Source organism: Ipomoea nil, unplaced genomic scaffold (assembly GCF_001879475.1).
Source record: "Ipomoea nil cultivar Tokyo-kokei standard unplaced genomic scaffold, Asagao_1.1 scaffold0202, whole genome shotgun sequence".
NCBI classification, from domain to species: domain Eukaryota; kingdom Viridiplantae; phylum Streptophyta; class Magnoliopsida; order Solanales; family Convolvulaceae; genus Ipomoea; species Ipomoea nil.
In genome coordinates this window covers 1,191,566-1,213,001 of record NW_017616630.1, presented here as the reverse complement: position 1 = coordinate 1,213,001, position 21,436 = coordinate 1,191,566, and the positions used below count along the sequence as shown (strand labels likewise).

Genomic DNA, 21,436 nt, shown 5'->3' with positions numbered 1-21,436 from the left:
TCCCCAATGCTTAATATATATATATATATATATATATATATATATGCGTGTATTGTATTATTTATTTTGTTGTTCCATAGATGAGAGTGAGAGCAAATTCCATGGAATTCCTTCTCCCAATTCTCTTCATCCTTTCCCTCTCCATCTTCCCAACCACAGCTCAGTTCATTCCATTTCTAGGTACGAGTATATATATATTCAAAAATTTTATTTCGTATCCATTTACTTTCATGCATCTTAATTATATTCATTCATCATCGAAATAAATGTCTATATTTCTATTTTTAGAAAAATTATTATAAGTTATTGATCATCCCTATTGACTTTTAATTTGACGATATATAACTATGTATATTTTTTAAGTTGTATGAAATATCGGATGAATGAAAAATGAAATGGTACCTAATACAATTCAAAAGTGTACATAATTATACTTACTGCAATAGATACTAGAGTAGTAGTTGGTATTGATAGAAATTGTACTCTCTATATTTTTGTGTCACTCTGGTTACCATATACCTAGGTCAGCTTTATAAGCTAGAGCTGCTTGTACCATATAGTCTTTTTACATAAAATGAATATTTATAAATTAGAAAACAAGATATTAATATATATATATATATATATATATTTTTTTTTTTTGATTGATGAATTGAGTTGTTGTATACATGTAAGGTGATCCATGTGCAAATGATTTGTGCGGAAAAGGGAGGTGCGAGTTGAATTCAAGTGCATTGCTGGGATTTGATTGTGGTTGTGATTCTGGTTGGACGAAGATGGAGTTTTTTGGTCTTATCTCCACTCCTTGCGTTTTCCCCAATTGTTAGTTTCTCTCTCATCTCTCTCTGTCTCTATATATGTGTATTTACTTACAATTTTTTAAGTACAGATTGATTCTTAAACTTCCTATATTTAGTATAAAATACATCTCCACATATACTAAGTTGGTCAAATAGTTAGCTTGGTATTTATAAGGTTTCAAGTTCGATATCTTGTGAGAGTTGTCTATTGGCCTTCTTAATTTTAGCCAGTTAATTATGAACAACTTACCATGCAAACGATATAATAGGATACAAGATATATACACTAGAGTCCTATACAACATAGATATGTAAACATAATATAACTCCAGTCCTAATACGCCCCCCGCAAACTCATAGTGGTAAGACCACAACATTGAGTTTGTCACGCAAGAAGGAGAAACGAGATGAAGTAAGGGCGGCCTTCGTGAAAATGTCCGCTAGCTGGTCCTTAGTAGAAATAAATTGAATCACCAAGTCCCCTGAAGCCACCTTGTCTCGCACAAAGTGGTAGTCTATCTCGACGTGCTTGGTCCTAGCATGGAAGACCGGGTTGGCACAAAGATACGTGGCTCCCAAATTGTCACACCACAGACGAGGAGGTGCAGGCAACTGTATCCTGAGCTCATTTAACAAAGAAACCAACCAAGTGACCTCAGCCGAAGCATCCACAAGCCCCTTGTACTCAGCCTCTGTAGTTGACCGTGCCACAGTCTTCTGCTTCCTACAAGCCCAGGAGACCAAATTGTTACCCAAGTAAACCGTAAAGTCGCTCGTAGATTTCCTGTCAATGGGACAGTCGACCTAATTCGAGTCTGAAAAGGCATGCACCACCAAAGAATAAGATTTGGAGATACGAAGTCCATAGTGAAAGGTACCCTTCACATAGCGAAGCACACGCTTAAGGTCAGTCCAATGAGCAGATGTCGGGGCATGCATGAACTGACACAGCTTGTTAACCGCATAAGACAAATCCGGTCGAGTAATAGTAAGATATTGAAGGGCACCCGCCAACTTGCGATAAGTAGTAGGATTTGACAGTAACTCAGACTCATTAGACGCCGCAGACCTTGAAGCAGAAACATGAGTGAGGATGGGCTTACAGTCTTCCACCCCCGACGCAGAATATCCGTCATATAACGACTCTGTGACAGCATCAACGCACCATCAACATCTACAGTCTCAATCCCTAAGAAAAACCGAGGCGTACCCAAGTCACGAATTTTAAAAGTCTCAGCAAGGCGATCAAACAACACAAACACCAGCTGAGAGTCACTCCTCATAATAAGAATGTCGTCAACATAAATCAACAAATAAACACGACAGTCCGACTCAGCATATATAAACAGTGAAACATCAGTTTTAGACGACTGAAAACTAATCTTGATATAAAAATCATGTAACCAAGCACGGGGGGCCTATTTCAGACTATACAAAGACCTCTGTAAAAGACAAACGTGATCAGGGTACTGCTTACCCACATACCCGAGAGGCTGCCGCATGTGTCTCAGCCAACTGCCCATTAAGGAAGGCGTTGTGCACATCTAGCTGATGCACAGTCCAACCACGTGACACAGACAAAGAAAGTAACAAACGCACCGTAGTACGCTTCACCACAGGATTGAATGTATCGAAGAAGTCCTCACCTACAACCTGATTGAAGCCTTTCGCCAACGGGCTTTATGACGCTCAACCGACCCATCAGCTTTTCTTTTAACACGAAACCCACTTGCACCCGACAACATTCTGCCCGGGACGGTAGGGGATCAAATTCCAGGTCTCATTCTGCAAGAGAGCGTTAAATTCAAGATCCATAGCTGCCCTCCACTCGGGAGAAACCACTGTCTGGGAATAGCACGTAAGCTCCGGGCTAACAATAGTAGCCAACGCCCGACCTGCACGGGCAGCCGGAGTAGTAGAACCTCGAGCCTGCTTCCTGCGAGGAACAGGAACGGGAGCCACATAACCACCAAAAACAGATTACACAGGAGTCACCTCACCCAACACGGGCTTAGCATGAGCAGACACACCAATGTCCACGGGAGCCAGGGCCCATGGCGCAGGCACAGGCACAGGAACTACATCAACAGACATATTAGCAGAAACAACATAAGGGAAGGAATCCTCATCAAATCTAACATGCCTGCAGATGAAAACACGATTAGACTGAAGATCTAGACACCGATATCCCCGAAACGACTCAAGATAGCCCTGGAAGACACACCGAGATGACCGAAAATCTATTTTGTGACGATTATAAGGACGAAGATACGGGAAACATAAGCACCCGAAAACATGGAGAAACGTGTAATCTGAGGGCCGACCAAACAGAACAGAGTAAGGACTACTATTTGCTAACACTGAAGTAGGCAACCGATTGATAAGAAAAGTAGCAGCCTCAAAAGAAAAATACCACAAACGAGAAGGAACCGATGCTTGAACAAGGAGAGAGAGACCAGTCTCGACAACATGCCAATGCCGGTGCTCAATTCGCTCATTTTGCTCAGGCGTATACGCACAAGATTGACAGTGTATTGTACCAAGACTAGAGAAAACCTTGCCAAGCTTTTTGTATTCCCCCCAAGATCAGACTGAATAGATACAATAGAACGTGAAAATTGATGCTCAACACGAGCATGAAACTTGGCAAAAATATCATATATATTGGTTTTCAATCGCATGGGATAGATCCACATAAAACGCGAAAAATCATCAACGAACAAAACAAAATACCGAAAATTATAAGTAGATAAAACGGAACCAGGGCTCCAAACATCAGTATACACAAGTTCAAGCACATGAGAACTAGTATTATTGATACGATAAAGCGAAAAATGGGAGGATTTCCCCATTTGAGAAGCTGAGCACAAAGAATCTAAGCTAGCTAAACTAGAATCACTAACAGGACAACTACGAAGAATAGAACTAAGAACCCGTGAATGTGAATTGCTGAGACGACAATGCCACATAGGAGAGGACACTCTAGCAAACAGGAACGCTACAGGACGCGAGACTAGAAGAGTGTATAAACCACCAGAACTCCCACCTTTAAGTAAGACGACACTGGTTTCGCGGTCCTTCACAAAGAAACAAGACGGGTGAAACTCAAAATAAACATTATTGTTAGCAACAAACCGCTGAACAGACAATAAAGAATGCAATAAACCAGGAACAAAGAAAACACGAGACAAAGAAAGAGAATGGGAGGGAGTAGAAAAAGAGGAACTACCAACACCAGAGATAGCCAAACCAGAGCCATCTCCTACACGAAGAGTACCACCACCAGTGTAGGCCTCCACCCCAGTCAAGGCATTAACATCCGGCGTAACATGTTCTGTGGCCCCAATTTCTAGAAGCCAAGTGAGAGTAAATGGTGCATCATCCAGACCCGCGGACTGAACCAAATTCGCTTGTGGAGCAGGACTAGCATTATAGCGCTGAAAACAAGAAATGGCAGTGTGGCACACAACATTGCAAATATGACATTTTGGAGAATTACTCCTGCCACACCCACGACCGGAATTAGTTCCACGTTTGCCTCTTCTATTGTTGTTATTCTGCCAGCGACCACCACCTCTGCTGTTCGCACGACCAGAATCACCGCCCTGCCTAGATGGCGAGACCGCCATAGTCGTCGGAGTGGGAAGCAAACCACGCGCAACATCATCCGCGCAAATCAACTGATGGGCGGTTAAATAATCTGAGAGCTACCCTATCGTCACCGCCGTGCCCTTCACCGTGAGAGAAGAAGCAAGAGCACGATACTCCGGCCGGAGACCTCGGAACACATAGAGGTTCTGCTTATCCAACGACAATGGACGTCCGACGAGAGCCAACCCCTCAAGGATGACCTAAGCGCGTCCGAGATACTCCGCAGTGGTTGAGTCGCCTTGTCGCAAGCCTTGAAGCTGACTGAGAAGACTCAGCGACCGAGCTCGCATGGAGGAACCAAGGGCTACTTCAATGGCGGACTAGACAACCCGAGAAGACTTTCTTCCAACAGTCAAGTACATGCATTCATCCAACAGTGAGGATGTTAGCATAGATAGGATCGACTGATCCTGTTGTATCCACAACGCGTACGCGGGGTTCAGAATAGCAGTGGAGCCATCGGCGGAGGGAAGAAATTGCGACGGACAAGGGAGCGTACTGTCGACGTAGCCGATGAGGTTCTGACCGCGAAGAAAGGGCACCAATTGTGTTCGCCAAAAGAGATAATTCTTCGATGTGAGCTTTAGGGAAACAAAATGATGAGCGGTATGAAGAGAAACCGGCGTAGGGGAGGAGACTGCGGTGATGGTGTGGCTATCAGAAACTGCCGGAGAAGAAGAGTTAGCGTTCAACATGAACCTGGAAACTGATACCAGATGAACGCAGAAATATTGTGATATTATTCAACAATGCAAACGGTATAATAGGATACAAAATATATACACTAGAGTCCTATACAACATAGATATGTAAACATAATATAACTCAAGTCCTAATAAGATCAACTATGACTCATCTATGAGCAATCAAAGCTGATTTATCTCTTTATAATCAACTAAAACTACAAGATACCTCCTTATGGTCATTTGTCTACTAATAACTTAACTAATATCATTTTTTTTTGGCAGGTTCGAATTTTAAGCCGCCGCTACCCCCATTTCCAGAGTTTAATATATCAAGCCGTAAATATCAACAATTACTGTTATGATTGTTGTAATAAGTTAATTACAGAGAACTGAATTATTATATTATAAATTGTGTTTTTGGTTTATAACTTGCAGCATGCAATTTAATATGGTGTGGTGATGGGAACTGTGTTGTGAACGGCACGACACACTACTACTGTCAATGTAACGATGGCTCCGACAACGTATTCAATGCCACTGCATTACCATGTTTCAAAAAGGAATGTAAGTTTAATTAATTTCTTTATTAATTATTTCTCTAATTAATTAAAACGTAAATAATTTACAAGAATTAAAGATGTGTCTGAAAATTAAGAAATTTCGGGTTTCTAATGTTTGGTTAGGGGGAGAAAATGAAAGTTATAGAAAAAAAGGTGTGGTCAATGAAAAATAGTCAAGATTTTTTGGAAAATGACTTCCTTTTATTTTTTAATTGTTCTTTTTTTTTTTTTTTTAGAAAGTCATTTTCCGTTTGTAGCAGTGGAACAACCAATCACCTGCCACCACCCACACCACCACCATCATTGTATATTTTAAATATTTAAAATTAAAAATAATTATGTTCATTTTTCAGAAAATAAATAAAACACATCAAGACAATTTTCTAGAATGCAACCATGTACGGGAAAGAAAAATATTTTCTGAAAAAATGACTCATTTTCCAAAAATAATTTTCCTACTTTTCAAACACACCCTAATAAATTAATTACTCTTTTTCTTTTTTTTTTTCCTAATAAATTAATTACTCTTTTTCTTTTTTTTTTTTCCTTTGATATATAGGGTCTCTTGAAATAGATTGCGGAGGAGTCCGACTTGGCCAAGATAGTCCACCTCCTCCAGCCAGCGGTAAGTCAATATTATTTTAATGGTTATTTTGTGGCTATTTCATAAATAATAATTTCTTTTAAGAATTTAAAAATTATATTAAAAAAAAAAGAAAATAAAAATATGGTTTGAATGGATCGTTCTGTAATCAGGAGAAGGGAATGATCAAAATCACAATTCCCCTCAAGGAAATGGTAAGTCAATCAATCTGCCTACCTTATTATATATATCATTAATCTACCATTTGAAATCTTACAATATAACATTATATTATGAAATACAAATTATAACTCACAATGTCTAAATGAGATGATGTAAATTTCCTTAATTTCAACTTAAAAAGAGGTTTTAAGTTGGAGCCTTAAAGTATTCTTATTCCCGCAATACTCTTTCACTTTTAAGTACTGTTGCAAAAATCGGGCCTAGGCGCTCTAGGCGTCGATTAATCGCTCTAGGCGCCTGCCTAGGCACTCTAGGCGCCCTAGGCGTCGATTAATCGCTCTAGGCGCCTGCCTAGGCACTCTAGGCGTCCTAGGCGGTCCCCAGGCGCCTGCCGATTTTTTCAACCTTGCTTTTAAGAGTGTATCCCATTTTCATATCATCAAATTTATAAATATTTTACTATTTTCTCTACATTCCTGAAATACCCTTCTACTTTCAAAAATGGTCTCACTTTCATTTTATATTATAAATATAAGTATAAATATAAATATAATAATAAAATAACAAATAAAAAAAAGAAATAAAACTATAAAAGTCAGGCTTGCAAGCTGCTATTATAGCAAGTTTGCAAGCCACATAAGCTAACAAAATAAAACAAAAAAATAAAAAATAAAAAATAAAAATCAGCATTACCTTCTACATAAATGACATAATTTTGAAAGGAGTTCACTTGCTCAAATGAGAATAGGCTAAGAATGAATTCAGTTACCATAAAATTCACCCTACGATTTAACCCGGTATAAATAGAATTAGTCCTAAAACATATTTATTTTTTTTGGTGATAGGATCGTCCATTAACGTGCCTAAGTTTTCATGGAGCAATGGTGCCTTCACTACAATTCTGTTAATCACTATCATCCTCTTATTTTGGTAAATGTAGTATCAACTTTATTGTTGGATGGTAGATGTAATATTATACGGCGACTTTATTTAAGATGAATAATAAAGATATAATTTTACATTTTTATTTTAGAGTTTTCTGAAGTAATAACACCGATAATAAATTAGAATACATTATATTTTATCTTGGCGTTTTTGTATGGTTTACTACGTTGTGTAGTGCTATTGTTTAAAATTTGAATTTTAGACACCGCAATAGGTTGCAAGGGCATATTGACATTTTTGTCCTTCTTCCCGATAGTAGATTCCAAGAAACTATACATGACCAAATTTTTGTAAATGTAGTGTCAACTTTACAATTGAATGGTAGATGTACCTGGTATTGAATGGTAGATGTAACTAGTATTATACAATGACTTTATTTAAGATGAATAATAAAGATACAATTTTACATTTTAATTTTAGAATTTTCGGAAGTAATAAGACCGATAACAAATTAGAATACAGTAATTGATATTATCTTATCTTGGCACTTATGTATGGTTTACTACGTTGTGCAACGCTATAGTTTAAAAGTTGAATTTTAGACCCCGCAATAGATTGTGAGGGTAGATTAACATTTTTACCCTTCTTCTAGATAGTAGAATCCAAGAAACTAGACATGATCAAATTTTTGTAAATGTAGTGTCAACTTTAATTTACGGTTGAATGGTAGATGTAATATTATATGACGATTTTTATTCAAGATTAACAATAAAGATACAATTTTACATTTTTATTTTAGAGTTTTTGAGAATAATAAGACTGATAACAAGTTAAAATATAGTACATAATAGATATTGTCTTGGTGGTTTTGTATGGTTTAATACGTTGTGTAGCACCATAGTTTACAAGTTGAATTTTAAACCCCGCAGTAAGTTGCAAGAGCAGATTGACATTTCTGCCCTTCTTCCGAGTAGTAGAATCCAAGAAACTCGACGTGATCAAAAGGGTTGAAGAGTAAAGGATGTTGTTCATCTACCAACTCTTCTGGGGCTTTGATTATGTATCCTGCTTTTGGAATCGAAAATAAGCCTGCCGAGTACCTTGCTTCATTCCCACTCATCATCACTCTATGATAAGGTGAATGCAATCTTCCATTTGTCCATGCCTACAAAACAGTACATACGCACCCGAGACCATCAATTGCTAAGTATTTAAGTTTATAGGAGAGTTCGGGTGGTATCATAAGATCGGGCTCTAGAGTTTTAAGTATATCATGTCACAACTTTTTATAAGAGTATTCACAAATGTGTTTGTATTTTTTTAATAGATTTTCCAGATCATATAAGTAGGAGACTTTTCATTAGGTAAGAATTTGTACTGAATCTCTTAAGCAATTCAAGCCTGATTATTTTCTATAATTATTTTGGTAACCTTATTTACCGTGAGTAACAAATTTACTTTTTGCTCTCCTACCCTATGATCTTCAATCCACCTCACCCAAAAAGTTAAAAAAAAAAAAAAAAAAAAAAACACCTACAATAATAAACCCTTGGTTGGGATGGTCTAAAGTTGATATGGGATGATGACACATTATATATAGGAAAATACTTTGATGTATTCTCATTTTATACTCTCAACTTATACTCCCTCTCACATGTTTTTGATGTTGACACTTTTCTTCTGTGGACCCACATGTTGAAAATAACCAATCCTGGTTTGCCACCTCAGGAAGTACAAATGAGGGAGTAGAATTTGGGAGTACATTTAGTAGAACTCTTATATATATATATGACAATGCAAATTTGGTCAAATAATGCACTTACATAAAGCGAGTCTCCGATCATGACAATGAAGGAGTTGGGGGAAGGATTGACATTGATCCATTGCCCATCTTTGTTTAGAACTTCCAAACCATTCACTTCATTCTGGTATAGTATGGTGACAATGTTCTTATCTGTGTGAGAATTTAGTCCAATCTTAGTATCATCACATTCTGGCCCTTTATACTTCATCACTCGAAGAAGATAGTTTGTAGAATTCATATGTTCATCCATGTACTTCTCCACCCCTAGGCTCTCCAAGATCATCCTCCTTACCATATCATCCAATCCACTTAATTTCTCTGAGTAAGACTGAACACTGTTGCTGCAAAACAAATATAATTGACCAGCTAAAATGAATTAGCCATAAAAAAAAACAACTTTTTTTAGCTGATGAGAAAAATCTAGTACCACTATCTGAAAGTATGCACTGGGTAAATCATGTTTATGTATAATATAATAGTTTGCAAATTACATATGAAAGGTAAACTACACTTGCTAGGAAGACCATGTAGTATACAAACCACATAGGAGAAGTAAACTGTACTAGGAAGACCATGTATGACGGAATCGATCAAGAAAGTGTTAGCAAGAATTAAATTCATGACTATCTAGTATAAGAATCATACTTCACCCACTTGGTCACCCCTTTCAGTGGGAGAAAGAAGGCTACTTTGGTTATATTCACATGCAGTTAAAAAAAAAATGTAAAAGAGTAAACTAATGTACCAAAAATTAGGGTTTCCTTGTGGCCACATGATGTTGGTGAAGTGTTGGGTATTGTGAAGGAGATTAGCATCATCAATGCCCATGCTCTCATACAGTGGCACCATCGGGTACTGCCCAACATAGCCATGGAAGGGCTTGTTTGAGGTGTTCCTCACTTTGGTTTGCAAAGGGAGATCAAAAAGCTCTTTTAAGGCATCAATCATGGATTCTCTAAGGTGTATAGGGATTTTGTCAAACGTGGCCTCAAAACACCCATATTCTACTAAAGCTTTGTGGACTTGGTTTCTCACCTTGTCCCATGTAGGACAACCTGGTTTAAGGTTTTCATCGGAGAAATCAATTATGGGTAGCTTAATACCACTTTCTGAACCCATCTTTCTTTCTTTTAATTCCTTAGCTTTTTGGTTGAATTGGGTGATATGATGATATATATGCCTACAAGTTTAGCCTATTTATATTGTTTCATTTCAAAATTAAAATTATATATATTTGTACTTTTATACTAAAATAGATAGATTTGGCAGAAGTATCAAATAGCCTCACCTACCACTTGTAAGTGCTCAATTAACTCATTATTTTAAAATAAGATCTAATTGGTCACATTTACTTTTAAAATTGTTTTCGCTTAACATTTTCTCTAAATTTTCATAAGGTAATTCTTTTATAGTGCTTACATGAAGTTTAAATAAAAATAATTTGATGAATTGTTTCATTGTTGACTCATTCAAACCTAGAGAAAACTGCTACTATGATCTCTTCCTCCTCATCTTCACCACCATCATCGCGGTTGTCGATATGAAAACAAATTAAAGGAGTTAATTGAACACTTGCGAATAATAAATTTAGGAGTTAATACCTAAAATGGTCCCTCGACTATGCCATAATTACCAATTTGGTCCTCAACTACCATTCTTACCCAATTAAGTCCTCAACTATTTAACTTTTACTCGATTAAGTCCTCAACTATACAATTCTTACCCAATTTAGTCCTCAACTATACAATTCTTACCCAATTTAGTCCTTTGTATTAATTTGACTGTTTGTTGACTGTCAAAAGTCAGGATAAAATTATAATTTTATAAGATTTCTCCTTCCTCTCCATTTAGCAGCGCCAAACCATGCAGCAATACACTCCGATCAGATTTCGATCGTCAAAAAATCGTTGAAAATCAAATTCATGGGCTATCCGATGCACAACCACTACTTCGATACTGACCGGTTTAGAACCCAACCGGAGCTTATTGCTACATGGTTTAGCGCTGCTAAATGCGGAGGAAGGAGAAAACTTGTAAAATTACAACTTTATTTCCACTTTTGACAGTCAACAAACAGTCAAATTGACAAAGGACTAAATTGAGTAAAAATTGTATAGTTGAGGACTTAATTGGGTAAGAATGATAGTCGAGGACCAAATTGGTAATTACGACATAGTCGAGGGACTATTTTGGGTATTAACTCTAAATTTAGCTATTTGACACTTCTCTTCAATCTAGTAGTCGGCAGATTTTAATAACATTAATATTGTACCTCTTCGAGTTCTTAACCAATAATTTCAATATAGTTGTCACGCTTTCTTTGGCATTATATTGTGGGTAATGCAATGATTGATTAAGGAACATAATTTAATGAGATTTGGCGAATAATATATTTGGTGAGGCATGACAGATTGTACTAATTAATAATAAGTGGGTCTAGAATTGGAGTTTTGTTTGTATGTATGGTTTGATTCTGGATTTTTGTTGGATAATTATGCGAGCCACCCTTCTTAGGATCCGAATCTTTCTTTAGCCTTGTATTGCATGAGTCCAAGTACTCAGTTCGCATAAGACGAAATTTACGGAAAAATCTTTTAAATGTGTTTTTGGTAAATTTCGCCTTGTAATTTTAAGTACCCGTTTGGTTTACCAATCGTTATACCCTACACCACGGCGTACATAGCACTTTGCGCCGCGCGCCTCCCAAAACGACGTCGTTTTGGGGTCGTTTTGGGAGGCGCAGTAAGAAGTTGCTGGGATTATGTGTATTTGTTCACACAGTTATGTGTATTTGTTCATACAGTTATGTGTATTGGTTCATACAGTTATGTACATTTTTTATACAATTATGTACATTCTTTTTATACAATTATGTACATCCGAATCAGAAAATTTGTGTGTATTATGTTAATAGTTGATGTGTATTATGTTAAAAGTTTATGTTTATTATGTATTATGTTAGATTATGTGTATTATCTTTTAAAAAGAGTATGTATATTTTGTTATATAATTATGTACATTCATGTATACAATTATGTGTATTCTAGTATAACATTATGTACATTCTTGAACAACGGGTTTTTTTTTTTAAAAAAAAAATGATACGAGTATATCCACAGTAGAAGAAGGTGAAAATCAAGAATTGGGAGAAAGAAAAGAAACAACCCATGCTACTAGGCCAAGGAGAAAACGAAGGAAACCGGCATGGATGGTTGATTACATTTGTTAGACTAAGTTTATTCATAATAGGATACATTAGTTTAGTCCTAATACTTTATTATATCATATTAATTAGGAATCATAGTCCTAAGCATAATAGGAGTAACTTAGTATATAATCACCCTGCATGCTAGGGGGAAAGACATGCGAATTATTATTATCTTTTTCTTCTCTACTCTCATCTTCCTTCTCTGAAATCTCTCTCTCTCTCTCTATCTCTCCCTCTCTCTCTCTGATTTTTCCCCTCCCCTAATTCCATCTTTGGAGTCTGCACCCACTCAAAGCGGTGCCGGCTTGATACGGGTTCGTATCAATTGGTGCTTTCATTGCATCGAACTCATCTTTCTTGTTCTTTTACACACTCAAAACTGTAATCCTACTTCATTATGTCAGACAACCAATCTACATCAACAACTCGTCCTTGGGAGCAGGCAATTGCCGAATTTCAAGAAAATTTTGAAAGACAAACTGTTACAAATCGCCAACTCATTCAACAACTCATTACCTCCGTGTCACGGTTGGAAACGATGGTAACAACAAATAAAAATGCAGCAATGCAACCTCAAACACATGGAATTTTAGGGCCTCCACCTGATAATCATCTACAACCATCTTTGCAACCGGAGAGTGGCCAAGGGACTCAACGATTTCATATGAAACTTGAGTTACCTCGCTTTGATGGCTCAGACCCTCATGGTTGGATATTTAGAATTCAAGAATATTTTGATTTTTATGATACACCAGACACACAGCGATTGCGAATATCAGGATTCACAATGGAAGGGAATGCTTCTGGGTGGTATCAATGGATGAAAAGGAATGGAATGTTAACTACATGGAAGGAATTTTTACAGAATGTCACAAAGCGGTTCGGCGAGTCTCGTTTTGAGGATTCCCAAGGAAAATTGTCAAAATTGACACAGCAAACCACAGAAGATCCAATCTTAGGAGAAGAAACCATAGTGCATGGGCAAGATGACATAATCGCAGGAGATATTTCCATTCTAAACTCATTGGCAGGCCCGGGTAATCCCAGATCGCTTAAACTTTTGGGAGAAGTTAATGACCGAAAGTTACAGATTCTAATAGATAGTGGCAGCACCCATAACTTTGTGCAACCCAAAATTGCTGAGCAACTACAGTTACATACTTTGAAGGTCACACTAAGTGGCACAACACTGAAGAGAAGCACATCATACCATCCACAGACTGACGGGCAGACAGAAGTAATGAATCGAGGCTTAGAGCAATACTTAAGGGCTTTTACTCACATCAAACCAACCAATTGGACGACATACTTGGGATGGGCAGAATTTTGCGCCAATACAGGCTACCACAGCAGCATTAAAATGACTCTATTTCAAGCACTATATACAAGACCACCACCCACCTTAGCACCGTATACAAAAGACACACCAACAATGCAAGCACTATATGAATTATTGTTGGATCGTGACAGATTGATAAGGCCACTGAAACACAATCTTCGGGAAGCTCAGCATCGCATGGCCCAAAAAGCCAATGCCAAAAAAAGCAAAATGAAATTTTCAGTAGGAGATAAGGTTTGGCTTCGTCTACAACTATATAGACAGATATCAGTAGCACGTAGAAGCTCTAACAAACTAGCACGACGCTATTATGGTCCATTCAACATCTTGAAAAAAATATGGGAAGTTGCATACCGCCTCGAGCTACTACCACAAGCAAGAATTCATTCAGTATTCCATGTCTCACAACTCAAGAAACACATAGGAACTGAAGAAAATATAGAGGTCCAATTACCAGAAGAAATTGTGGGCCGATCACCAATTTCAGCTCTACTAGCACTCTGTGGAGAACAGAATGTTCTAAAAAATGAAAAAATACAACGCCAAGTCTTAGTGCAATGGTTAGATAGTAGTCCAGAAAACGCCACTTGGGAAGCTGCCGAGGAAATGGAACGATGGTACCCGAATCTCCACCTTGAGGACAGGTGGTCGTCGAAGGGAAGGGGAGTAATACGAGTATATCCACAGTAGAAGAAGGTGAAAATCAAGAATTGGGAGAAAGAAAAGAAACAACCCATGCTACTAGGCCAAGGAGAAAACGAAGGAAACCGGCATGGATGGTTGATTACATTTGTTAGACTAAGTTTATTCGTAATAGGATACATTAGTTTAGTCCTAATACTTTATTATATCATATTAATTAGGAATCATAGTCCTAAGCATAATAGGAGTAACTTAGTATATAATCACCCTGCATGCTAGGGGGAAAGACATGCGAATTATTATTATCTTTTTCTTCTCTACTCTCATCTTCCTTCTCTGAAATCTCTCTCTCTCTCTCTCTATCTCTCCCTCTCTCTCTCTGATTTTTCCCCTCCCCTAATTCCATCTTTGGAGTCTGCACCCACTCAAAGCGGTGCCGGCTTGATACGGGTTCGTATCAATTGGTGCTTTCATTGCATCGAACTCATCTTTCTTGTTCTTTTACACACTCAAAACTGTAATCCTACTTCATTATGTCAGACAACCAATCTACATCAACAACTCGTCCTTGGGAGCAGGCAATTGCCGAATTTCAAGAAAATTTTGAAAGACAAACTGTTACAAATCGCCAACTCATTCAACAACTCATTACCTCCGTGTCACGGTTGGAAACGATGGTAACAACAAATAAAAATGCAGCAATGCAACCTCAAACACATGGAATTTTAGGGCCTCCACCTGATAATCATCTACAACCATCTTTGCAACCGGAGAGTGGCCAAGGGACTCAACGATTTCATATGAAACTTGAGTTACCTCGCTTTGATGGCTCAGACCCTCATGGTTGGATATTTAGAATTCAAGAATATTTTGATTTTTATGATACACCAGACACACAGCGATTGCGAATATCAGGATTCACAATGGAAGGGAATGCTTCTGGGTGGTATCAATGGATGAAAAGGAATGGAATGTTAACTACATGGAAGGAATTTTTACAGAATGTCACAAAGCGGTTCGGCGAGTCTCGTTTTGAGGATTCCCAAGGAAAATTGTCAAAATTGACACAGCAAACCACAGAAGATCCAATCTTAAGAGAAGAAACCATAGTGCATGGGCAAGATGACATAATCGCAGGAGATATTTCCATTCTAAACTCATTGGCAGGCCCGGGTAATCCCAGATCGCTTAAACTTTTGGGAGAAGTTAATGACCGAAAGTTACAGATTCTAATAGATAGTGGCAGCACCCATAACTTTGTGCAACCCAAAATTGCTGAGCAACTACAGTTACATACTTTGAAGGTCACACTAAGTGGCACAACACTGAAGAGAAGCACATCATACCATCCACAGACTGACGGGCAGACAGAAGTAATGAATCGAGGCTTAGAGCAATACTTAAGGGCTTTTACTCACATCAAACCAACCAATTGGACGACATACTTGGGATGGGCAGAATTTTGCGCCAATACAGGCTACCACAGCAGCATTAAAATGACTCTATTTCAAGCACTATATACAAGACCACCACCCACCTTAGCACCGTATACAAAAGACACACCAACAATGCAAGCACTATATGAATTATTGTTGGATCGTGACAGATTGATAAGGCCACTGAAACACAATCTTCGGGAAGCTCAGCATCGCATGGCCCAAAAAGCCAATGCCAAAAAAAGCAAAATGAAATTTTCAGTAGGAGATAAGGTTTGGCTTCGTCTACAACTATATAGACAGATATCAGTAGCACGTAGAAGCTCTAACAAACTAGCACGACGCTATTATGGTCCATTCAACATCTTGAAAAAAATATGGGAAGTTGCATACCGCCTCGAGCTACTACCACAAGCAAGAATTCATTCAGTATTCCATGTCTCACAACTCAAGAAACACATAGGAACTGAAGAAAATATAGAGGTCCAATTACCAGAAGAAATTGTGGGCCGATCACCAATTTCAGCTCTACTAGCACTCTGTGGAGAACAGAATGTTCTAAAAAATGAAAAAATACAACGCCAAGTCTTAGTGCAATGGTTAGATAGTAGTCCAGAAAACGCCACTTGGGAAGCTGCCGAGGAAATGGAACGATGGTACCCGAATCTCCACCTTGAGGACAGGTGGTCGTCGAAGGGAAGGGGAGTAATACGAGTATATCCACAGTAGAAGAAGGTGAAAATCAAGAATTGGGAGAAAGAAAAGAAACAACCCATGCTACTAGGCCAAGGAGAAAACGAAGGAAACCGGCATGGATGGTTGATTACATTTGTTAGACTAAGTTTATTCGTAATAGGATACATTAGTTTAGTCCTAATACTTTATTATATCATATTAATTAGGAATCATAGTCCTAAGCATAATAGGAGTAACTTAGTATATAATCACCCTGCATGCTAGGGGGAAAGACATGCGAATTATTATTATCTTTTTCTTCTCTACTCTCATCTTCCTTCTCTGAAATCTCTCTCTCTCTCTCTATCTCTCCCTCTCTCTCTCTGATTTTTCCCCTCCCCTAATTCCATCTTTGGAGTCTGCACCCACTCAAAGCGGTGCCGGCTTGATACGGGTTCGTATCAAAAAACTACTGCCATTCACTGGGCGGGAAATTTAAAAAAAAAATAAATTAAAACGACGTCGTTTTGCATCTGGGCGCATAGTGCTATGTACGCCATGGTGTAGGATATAAATTGCCTTTGGTTTACAGAATAGGCCTAGAATGACATAGCATTCCCAGTAATATGCCTATTCCTTTGTTTGGCAAACAGTTGTATTCCCAGAAATAATATTTCCCCCAAGTAAGGTAATAACTATTATCTGCCCCCCCCCCCCCCCCCCTGATATTAACCTATTCCTCAGTCTTTAGGAATAGATTTTTTATTTTATTTTCTATTTTATCATTTTGTTTAATCTAAACATTTTATGCTATCTTTCTCTCTTCCTCTCTGTTTTGGGATCCCTGCCATTTGCATCAAATTGAAGCTTCAAACAAATGTTTTCATCTCAATTTTATTTTATACACCAATGGCGCTGGCAAAATAGAGACACCACCAGTCTCCGATGGTTGAGCATCCGCAACAGACCCACGACCACCATCCACTGTGCCAATCGTCGCCGACTCCGAGACTGGAACATGAGCGCTGTCTAGGATTGACCCATCCTCAACCATCTGAGCTCCCCCATGCGAACCACCAGCTGCCTGCGACACAGAACCGAGACTCTTCCTTGCTATCTCCATTATAAAGATTCATTGGATATGTAATTGTTCAGACAAACTAACACAAGATAGAAATTTTTTTAAAAAATGTCTACTGGTAAAGAAATAGCCACAACAGTTCGTACGCAATCCCTTGGTCAATTGTTGTCCCTGCAAAAACACATTTTTTTCCTTCTTAAATCTCCACTCCCTACAGAACAAAAAAACACAAATCCCTCTCTACTGCCTAAACACATCCGATCTAAACTAAATCTGAGGATTCAAATTTCAAAACAACCACTATTTTTTTTCTTTTAGATAACCAAATAAATAAGGATACAAAATCGGAAAATCAAGAACTCACCATCGCTGGCAGGGGCGGGAGCCGGAGCCCTAATTTGTTTGTTTGTTTGTTCTGTTCCAGTTCTATGATGTTGCATGAACCCTAATTTGTAAGTGAACCCTAATTTTTGGGGCTCTCTACATGTGTGATGAATTTGTGCTAATTCTGATATGTGTTTGTAAGTTTATGGTTAAAGGACCCTTAAATTTGTAATTTCAAAATGTATGGTGGTGGTGGAAGCCTATTGAAATTGTAATTTATATAATGATGTCCATGTTGAATGCTGATGGTTGACTGTTGGAAATTGGAATGAATGTGTTATATCACTTATTATGAATGTCTGATGTCCCTGTTGAATCATGATTATGTTAGTTGTTAAGCCCTAATTTGTGGGCATTTCCATAAAATGATGAGTTCATGAATCATGATTCATGACTCCTGATTATGGAATGAATTTGTTAATGTGTTATATGTATGTCAGTACTGAGTACTGAGTACTGACTACTGACTTACTGACTTACTGAGTATGGCTGTATGGTTATGTTAGTTGTTGGATGTTGAATTGTTGATGCCTTGATGGTTGACTGTGGAAGTGTTAAGCCCTAATTTATGGACATTTTCATAAAATGATGAGTTAATGAATCATGAATCCTGATTATGGAATGTGTATCAGTGTATCTCCTTATGTGTGAATCATGTGTGCTTGTGTGAGTCACTGAATCCTAAGTTAGTAAGTTATGTTGATCCCCAGTTGCTCATCCTTATAGATGGAGAGCAATCAAAATATAAGTGGAAGTGGAACTGGATATCTTCCATCTTCAACAGTGGATGAACAAGGAGTACAAACCCCAGGCATTGAGACAAATGCTCAACAGCCTATAGCCACTCCTAATGTTCCTGTTGATAAGAAGAGGAAGAAATTAGAGTCTAGATCCAAAGTGTGGGATCACTTTGAAAAGATCCGAGATTCTGATAATAAAATGATTATCATACTGAGCCTAATGCCTAGTATTGTTAGTATGTTGCTTTGTTGTTTTATGTTTACATGTTTTATGTCTAAACTCTAAAGACTAATATTGTTAGTCTAACAATAATACAATATTAGTGTAATCTTGAGAACAATAACTGTAATGTGTTTAATATTTGTTTACAATATGTTCATTTCTTTAATGTGTATGATATTATGTTATGCTGTTGCCTTTTGTAATGCAAGTGGTGTTTAGCCTCTAATTGTCTTGGCAACTTTCTATTATTGAAATGTTGTTGCCATTAGATAAGTTGAGCCCAATTTGGCAATTTCAGCAATTCTGGTATAACTCTTACTTGCTCTCTGTTCAGTTTGAATGCATTTGTTTTATTTGCTGGCTGTGATGAAGCTTCCACTTTTGTCTGAATAAATGGAATGGAGTTGGCGTGTTGCCAATGTTCTAATATAACACATTCTGAGCAATTTGCCCACATTCTTACTTGATATGAAAAAAATGCATTCTGAGCCTGATGCCTAGTATTGTTAGTTTGTTGCTTTGTAGTTTTCTGTTTACATGTCTTATGTCTAATCTCTAAAGACTAATATTGTTTTAAGTTTTTATACTAGTAGGAAGAAGAGTAGATTAATAGATTAGTGTTGATTGTGCTGACTGCTGATAGTCTGATTGTGCTAACTGTTGAAGAGCTTAAAGTGTTGACTGTTGACTGCTTAACAGCTTAAGTGCTTAAAATGTTTTGTTCAAGTTAAACACTTAAGTCTTAAGTTTTTTTTTTTTTTTTTTTTTTTTTTTTTTTTTTTTTTTTTTTTTTTTTTTTTTTGTATAATCATTGAAAATCTTTAATTATTAACTTAGTTTGAAACTTGTATAGTTGTATGTTTTGCTATGGTATCATTGGTATGCCTTTAATTTATTATGACTTATTAAGTGCTATGGAGTGACTAAGTGACTGCTTAAGTGCTTAAACTATTTTATACGTTTTGCTATAGTTGTTTGAATTATTTGTTTAGAATTATTTAATATTAATTTATTAATATCTGATTACAATTCGAAATCCGACAACGGATAACCGAAATACGAAGCTATGAAATCCGATAGGGTATGTCCTTTAAAATTTACGGATGTGTGTGTGTGTGTGGGGGGGGGGGGGGACTGTAACACCCCCGATTTCCATACCAAATTAAACCTTAAACATGCAGATAAACTAACCATAAAACGTACACAGCGGAAGACTAGATATGAAATAGATGGAAAACGTAGAGTGTCATGCCACGCTCACACAACGGTGAACGCACAGGCGTAAATATCTGCAACATAATCTATCAATCTCAAAAGCAAAGTCAACGACATAACGTCTAAAGTCTAATCAAAGGCACACAGGCCCAAATCATCATAAAGAAAAGGGGATCTACTCTAACAGCTTCTAGACCGCGCCCTCATCTAATTAGCACCTGAAAGAAACACAGATATATATATATATATATATATATATATATATATATATATATATATATATATATATATATATATATATATATATATATATATATATATATATATATATATATATATGGGACGACGCCCGGTCAGCGAATGATGCTGGTAACCCACCAATACATGTGAAATATCATATGTAGATAGTTTATATATATATAAAATCATTTCGAAACGGGATATAATATATATCACTTTAAAACCAAGATAGAGATCAACACAAGACTCTTTGCACTCACAATAAAGACAAGGGAACACATCCCAATACGTCAAGAAGCAACAACGACTCATAAGGACGGCTCAAGGCATAATCTACCATCACACAGTAGATTAACACCGACATGCATAACACAAGAGAATAAGGACACAACCATTGGCAACACATGCCTTTGTGACAACACATGTCACAAATAGAGAATCACACACAACAACGGCTACACAAGCCTTCGTGACATCACCCATCACGAATTGAGATGCCTTCCTTATGCCCGGTTCCAACCTTATGGCTACCCCAACCTTATGTCTAGTTCCAACCATTACCTCCAGGACCCCTGTACACCAAGTCCAACCTTTTCCCTCCGAGGACCGTCGTCCCCATTCACCAACGACCGCCAACAATTCCACCAATTTCATAGTACACGAGGGTACCGATCACACACATGGCAACACATGCCTCCCAAGAAATACGTGAACCCGACACACAAGTCACAAACTCCATAATCATGCCATGGCCACCACGAGGACCACTGACGTACCTTGGTGACTAATGTCCCATACCATTAATCGTGCAATTGATGCGTAGTATATTTGCAAACAAATAATTCTCGGAGTACGAGTTATCGATCCACAGGGAAGTGGTTGTATCAAGCACTAGTTACTAACTTATTCATTAGAGCTAATCCTAACAATTACTTAGATGATTGATTGGCATAAAATAAATAAAATAAAACAGAGGTTCAGGATTTTGAAAACAATTAGAGAGAAGTTGAGATTCATGGGATTCAAGTGTTTAATCACCTAGTGCCAATTATCGTTTGCAATATTTAGTTTGGAATTAAGATTTGTGTGAGAATGCAAAGT

General features: G+C 37.5%; 2 protein-coding genes across 3 annotated transcripts; one reads left to right on the top strand and one right to left on the bottom strand.

The window, feature by feature from the left end:
• The first annotated feature begins 35 nt into the window (after window positions 1–35).
• LOC109189188 lies at window positions 36–7,452 on the top strand. 2 transcript variants are annotated; one of them, XM_019339976.1, is made up of 7 exons: window positions 36–180; window positions 676–822; window positions 5,420–5,473; window positions 5,573–5,701; window positions 6,257–6,322; window positions 6,454–6,495; window positions 7,309–7,452. In XM_019339976.1, exons 1-7 carry the CDS (start codon window positions 81–83, stop codon window positions 7,395–7,397), a joined length of 627 nt encoding a protein of 208 aa, XP_019195521.1. In that variant the 5' UTR covers window positions 36–80; the 3' UTR covers window positions 7,398–7,452. The 2 variants fall into 2 exon arrangements, with proteins under 2 accessions (XP_019195521.1, XP_019195530.1); XM_019339985.1 differs by lacking the exon at window positions 6,454–6,495.
• A 629-nt stretch (window positions 7,453–8,081) lies between these two features.
• LOC109190432 (probable 2-oxoglutarate-dependent dioxygenase AOP1) lies at window positions 8,082–10,306 on the bottom strand. Its single transcript, XM_019340916.1, has 3 exons — window positions 9,898–10,306; window positions 9,172–9,493; window positions 8,082–8,513 (listed from the first exon to the last, which is right to left on the bottom strand). The coding sequence occupies exons 1-3, from the start codon at window positions 10,269–10,271 to the stop codon at window positions 8,265–8,267; spliced, it is 945 nt and encodes a 314-aa protein (XP_019196461.1). The 5' UTR covers window positions 10,272–10,306; the 3' UTR covers window positions 8,082–8,264.
• Between the last annotated feature and the right edge of the window lie 11,130 nt (window positions 10,307–21,436).

Excerpts from the sequence above, each read along its gene's own strand:
- LOC109190432 (XM_019340916.1), bottom strand. The coding sequence starts at position 10,271 with ATGGGTTCAGAAAGTGGTATTAAGCTACCCATAATTGATTTCTCCGAT. Across the intron at positions 9,494-9,897 it reads CAAGGAAACCCTAATTTTTG|CAACAGTGTTCAGTCTTACT; the intron begins GTACATTAGTTT and ends TTTGTTTTGCAG. Across the intron at positions 8,514-9,171 it reads TGATCGGAGACTCGCTTTAT|GCATGGACAAATGGAAGATT; the intron begins GTAAGTGCATTA and ends ACTGTTTTGTAG.
- LOC109189188 (XM_019339976.1), top strand. The coding sequence starts at position 81 with ATGAGAGTGAGAGCAAATTCCATGGAATTCCTTCTCCCAATTCTCTTC. Across the intron at positions 181-675 it reads TCAGTTCATTCCATTTCTAG|GTGATCCATGTGCAAATGAT; the intron begins GTACGAGTATAT and ends TATACATGTAAG. Across the intron at positions 5,702-6,256 it reads ACCATGTTTCAAAAAGGAAT|GGTCTCTTGAAATAGATTGC; the intron begins GTAAGTTTAATT and ends TTTGATATATAG.